Source organism: Ischnura elegans, chromosome X (genome assembly GCF_921293095.1).
Source record: "Ischnura elegans chromosome X, ioIscEleg1.1, whole genome shotgun sequence".
NCBI lineage: Eukaryota > Metazoa > Arthropoda > Insecta > Odonata > Coenagrionidae > Ischnura > Ischnura elegans.
The window spans coordinates 116236060-116242215 of record NC_060259.1 but is presented as its reverse complement, the minus strand read 5'-3'; the positions used below and the strand labels follow the sequence as shown (position 1 = coordinate 116242215).

Genomic DNA, 6156 nt, shown 5'->3' with positions numbered 1-6156 from the left:
TTAAGCAGCTAACGCGGCCGCCAGATTTAGGCATCGAGGAGTGCATCCTTCGCCCCACTTTTCCCATGATTCAAAGCGTCTTCAAGAAGAAATCAGAGAAAGGGCATCATGGCTGTCTACAAGGCATAGTACTTGTTTGCAAGTAATGTTGATACTTTGAGACTTGTTCGAATAATTATTATATTTTATTTTGTTTATAATAATGAAATTGCGTTAATAAAAGTGTAAGAATTACGGAGAAATTAGTTAAAGAGAAGGTGGCGTTAATTTTAATGCTAGTTCATGTTTATATGCTACTTATATATGTATATGTTATTTTATAATTTAATATACCGATCACATGTCATCTTTTGCTACCCTTTACTTTTTTAACGAGTTAAATAATGCTTATTGATGTTTATATGCATCTAATATATACTTAATTATGTAATACTATGTCTAAATTCTTATTATGTAACACTTTTTTGTACATTAGGTTAACACCCGTAAGAATAAACAATTATTATTATATGTTTTTGGACAAAGTCCCGAAATTGGAATCGGAATAAGTAACAAAAATGAAAATCTACAGTGATTATAAGAGGATACCGAAACCTGATTTATGTACGTAAACCATACTTTAAAAAGATTTTGAAAATAATTCCCAAGTCAGACGGTAACCGTTTCAATAGACTAAATAGACCTGTTCTCAATAATACAAACCTAGAAATTAAATTGCAAATATATAAGAAATTCGAAAAAGTACTTGATTGAGAGACGATTGAAATATTACAAACCAATTAAAAGGAATAGACGCTAACATTTCGCCGTAAACTTAGCTTAAACCTCTTTAACAAAACCATACGGAACTAAAAATACGATTTTGAAAGTATACCCCAACTTTACTATTGCAAAAACAAAAAAGTTGTCTAAGATACTAAGGCCCGTATCGTCAGTCGCTCCTTAAGATCTCTCCTTGGCTTAGGCTTCCTTCGACGGCGTCCTCGGCGAAGGACGCGATTACGATCGAGAGACGATCCTCAACGAAGCTCTTCTTTATCTTCCGACTTAATCGGTCTTTAGGATCATTGTCGTCGCTCACGGAATGTCCCGCTCCGAGATCCGTTCACCTAGTCAAACAAATACGATGCGTAACTCACCTAGCGTCACATGGGTCACATGATATGTCAAAATGGAGCGCATGAGCAATGCGGAGACGGATTTTTTGATTACTTTAGTAATCAAGTATAAGGACACACTTGAAAATAAAAAAACGGACGCTGTGTCGGTTTCGGAAAAGGTGCGATGCAGGAGGAGAATAGAGGATGAATTCAACTCGAACGCCGCTTTTAATAAGGTAATAATTGAATAATATTATGTGAAACCCTTCCTTTACGAGGTAACGGTGTAGTTCATTTATTCCATTTTCGTTCCATATTGTTCCATTTTACACTGTAAAAACGCAGCATGTCACGTTAAATTATTTAATTTGCTTACGAATTCGTGTTAATGATTGAAATGAAAGTTTTACGAAACATGGAGCAATTAGGTTTTACCATTGCGAAGGTAGCAAATGTATTTATTTAATGATTTTCTCCTATACTCCGAGCACCGATTGGTTAAAAATCAAAGAAAATTTACTTTAATAAGCGGCAGTGGAAGCAACTGAGGAAAGCGTGGGATAACATAAAAACGAAGCGGAAGAGAATGCAGGCGCAGGAGACTCAGCAGAGAATGGCCACTGGAGGTGGGCTATATACACCACCAGTGGTGGAACCCAATCCTGAGCTGGATATAGCCATTCCCTCGCTAGCTCACTGTGAAGAAAACGTTGGGGATATGGATGACTTCGTCCTGGAGATGCTGCCCGTCCCCAGCGGAATCAGTGGGCACACGGAACATATTCCGCTTTTGGAGGCCCCAGCTGGTAAGATAGCGATATGTTGTTACGTAAATACTTTCCTGATGCTATCGCATGTTCTAATGTTGCCAATTATTTTATATCGAAGGTTTTGGTGAGGCCCCCATAAGCGATGCTCCGTGTGCCACGCTAGCGAGGGAAGATTCGCAAAGAACACCATCCTCCTCTGGCGGCATGACCAGAGGAGCAGCAATAGAGAGGGAGCTGAAGGACAGGCTTGGGGGCTTGAAGTCTTATCACGATAAGCGTGATAGCATTCAGGCCCTCAGGCAGGAGACAGCAGAGATGGAGCTAACCACAATCAAGGCCGGCCGAGACCACCAGAGGGTGTGCCAAGATCTCGAACTGCAGAAACTGCACGAGAAAATTTCTGCAGCCAGAGAGAGGCATGAGATGCAGATGGAGATCTTTAGGCTGCAAATAAGGCAACATGAGCAGTGTCTGGTCGAGCAGCAGCTGGCTCTGGTGCAACGAGCAAAGCTGGATGAGCTTCAAATAAAAATTGAAGAGGAAAAGTTGCGCCAGCTTATGGTTTGTTATGTCTTTTATATTTGAAGTTTATAGTGTTATAAAGCAAAAAAATTTCCATGTATTGACTTCATTGCCATAATTAGCTATAATGGGTACACTATTTCCCAGAATGATTGCTTCTTTCCTTTTTGCATGTATTCAGATGGCCACAGTCATATTCATTTATTTTCATGATAACCTATTAATTATATTGTTACATTTGGTATACAGTATTAAGTAATAAACACACTTACAATAAACCCATTTAAAAAAATCTATATCTAATCTTTTTCAGTCAGGATTGTGCATTGATGTATGGAAAATGTATGTAGATACAATAATATATAAAATGTAAGATGCTCTTATAGTGGAATTGAGCTCAGTTTTGCCACAAGTAACTTTTAAATCTAGGATAAGACATGGAGAAATCAATAGTTGTGCCTAGTTTTTTAAAATTCCTTCTTATTCTGGAAAGCAAGGAGTTAACGGCATAATTTGTGTTATTATTGTGCATAATCAAATGGGTAAGGATTTGAAGAACTATGGCAGGGTGCATTAAAGTTTTCTGAAGAAAAGAACAACCTATGTTGGAATTTATGACTTTTTAGAGGAAGAGGGCATTGTTGGAAGAACTTCTTCAAGGTTTCAAATTAAAAAGGGACAGAAGACATGATATGTTGTAATCAGACTGTGATAATCTTAATAAGTAGTTTTTTAGTTATAATACCTCAATTTACAATAATCAATTTCCATTTTAGCTTTTTCTCAAGCAATTCCAACACAATGAGCAACTAGATAAATGGTAATGGGATACTAGATAAATAGCCTCGATGGTGTAAAACTAATAAATTATTGCAAATTTTTAGGTAGGAAAAGAGTAAACAAACAAATACTAACTAACAAACTCAATCGATCTTGTCAACACTAATAATTTTTCAAGTTTAGCAATGTCTTTTGCTTTATTTATTAGCTTTTATCAAGTTTTAAATTTTAAATACAGTACAATTCCATGGGCCACATTGAGGTGTCTGAAATCTCTCTCATTGTGGCCCATGCTGAAGAGTCTCATCATGGCCCAATGTGCAGCATTTGATTGTTTTGATCATACAACTTGTTTCAAGAGTAAAGCCCGTATGACACTTCCCAATTTATTGGCCAATCCATTGGATATTGGATTGTGGACCCACTGACACACACCAATTTCTAGCCCAATCTCCGTTTCACAATATTGGGCACAATTTCTTGGCCAATCTAGATTTTAGAACGGGTTCTATTTTCTCGAGGCCAATCTCCAATCAGAACTCAGTCTTTTCGACTCCTAGTGGCCAAATCTAGAAGCTCTTTGCAAAACATTTCACCTCGGAATTTTAATATCATATATAAAAACTTTAGAAGCATAGCAATCCATGGAATAGCCCAAATAACTAATATGTACTTTGAGAGAACATAAATTCAAAACATCAACTGTCTAAAGTGTGTAATTCGGAAATAACATTTCGGATATTTAATGAATAAAAACGTCGTGATTCTCCTCGATTGCGTCTATATTTTGTTTAAATTACAATTATTAAACTATTTTTCATGATTTGAGCACTAAAGTTTCGGGTGAAAGTCCCAATTGATGACACAATCTCTGTTTATTCGATGAACATATTCCAGCCAAAACGAGCCGCTACGTTATCTTGGCTCACCTATGAGATCACAATATTTCCTATCTCTCATCATTCAAGGAACTCACCCGAATGAAATTTTGAGCAATTCGAGAATATCTTTGCAGCCCCTCGAAATAGTTATTAAATTTACAATTATTATGCCACCTCCCGTTCTGAAGCTCATTGGCAATCAATCTGCGTCTTCAGATGCTCTTTTGTCATTTTGTGTTATGTGGCGTTCCCTAGTGGGGTATTAGAACACTATAACGGCCAATATTGTTGTAAATATTGGTACGTGTCGTACGATGCCGAAAGCCCAATATTTTAACCAATATTGCGCGCCGATATATTGGCCAATAAATTGGGAAGTGTCATACGGGCTTAATAAAGCTAATTTATATATATTGAAATGTCACATTTGTAACTCTCTTTAATACTTTTCTATGAAAAATCAAAATATCCATCTTAATTGACAATGTGATTGGTAATTGACAAAGAAGAAAAGCAGCATTTTAACTTTCCCACTACAAAAACAATGCAAGTACATCAATCTGCAATGTGTAATTGGAGCCATATGCAAAGTGGAAGCATGGTTAATAGTGAGCTTTATACTATTCCCAAAAGATAATACCACCTCTCACCAAATTCCAAAGCTAAATATGCTCAGTGGACTACCAAGGAAATGTACCATGGAATTCATTTGGATTCAATCCATATTCCATGATGTAATGTTACCTATGTCAAAGGAGTTTATCTTTTCAATTTTAACGATGGGTAATTTATGTATAATTTTTATATTATTGAATTAAATTACTCGAAAAATTGTATGCATCGTATGTATATGATATAATAATCTTTATGCGTGGTCACCCATATATCATTGTATGCTACAAAATGTGCAAACAGGGACAACCAAGTATTTGCATAACTTTTGACAACTACGGAAAATATATATTTGGCATATAATATACCTAATTTACAAATTTTTGCCCATTATATCACGTACTTATTTAAATATGACGGATTAAAAATCGTATTTCGAAACTTCCGCCAGAACGGCCGGCGGCCATCTTACTAGCCATCGCTATCGAAACAAAATCGAAACTATCGAAACTGTGTTTACATTCGTTGTCACTGTATTTTGTGGCGTTTGTGACTTTGTGAAAATATCTGTGCTGGAAAATCTTGTTTTTTACAAGCCAATTTACATCGAATTACTCTATGGAAGAGGAAAATAATACGTGTTTCGCAGTGGAGACTAGGAAAAGGGATTGGAAGATTACTGTTTCATTCACCATGAAATCAACGCCGGAAAAAGTTCTTGTATGCCAGTTTCCCGGAAAAAGTGGCTCTAAGAAGCACGATGAGATTTGAGGAAGATGCCTTTTTCAGCATCAACCTATCTCTGTAGTGCTGACCGTTTAAATGTAAGTAAATGGAACATTTTCTTTATTCGATAGTAATCACGAAATTTGTGTAGCTACTCTTTCCCGAATAATACGATTAATGAATCCCTAATTTCAATCCAATAATTATTTAAGATTACGTATTGATTATTACGTTCTCACTGTAATTACAATGGAGCGTTATCTTTGCTTTCGCTGGCATAGTAAAAGTACAATCAATTCAGGTCGATTGAGTTGAAATAGCAGGGTTCTCGCAGTAGAATCCTCTTTGTTAGCAGTTCTTTATGACATTAAAGAATTAGTCTCAACTTGTACACGAAGGGTTTTCTTGACAATGTTTAGCCATGGAGAATATGTCGAAGCCTTATAGTTAATAATAAGCAGTTCAAACCATAGCCATGTATTATTCTCACTGATCATTATCATTTAGGTATTGATTTGTGTCTTTAGTAAAATTTTCACTAATGCCTTACAGCTGGAAGAGAATGCTGAAAACTACATGCACTGGAAAATGATGTAAGGTCCTTTGATGATAAAGAAAACAGTGATGCCTCATGCATAAGATTGCCCGGATGAGAGCATCCCAGTCTCTCCAGACTGCCCCGTAATTAGGAAGAGAAAAATTCTCCTGCTGGAGCATGAAGAGCCCAAGGAGGTGCAAAAGGACCATGCTTTCCCCGGAAATGGT

General features: G+C 36.5%; 1 protein-coding gene across 1 annotated transcript; it reads left to right on the top strand.

Moving 5' to 3' along the window:
* Positions 1 to 1295: 1295 nt before the first annotated feature.
* On the top strand, positions 1296 to 3530 carry LOC124171205. Its single transcript, XM_046550347.1, has 4 exons — positions 1296 to 1336; positions 1630 to 1906; positions 1989 to 2431; positions 2706 to 3530. Exons 2-4 carry the CDS (start codon positions 1687 to 1689, stop codon positions 2763 to 2765), a joined length of 723 nt encoding a protein of 240 aa, XP_046406303.1. The 5' UTR covers positions 1296 to 1336; positions 1630 to 1686; the 3' UTR covers positions 2766 to 3530.
* Positions 3531 to 6156: the final 2626 nt, after the last annotated feature.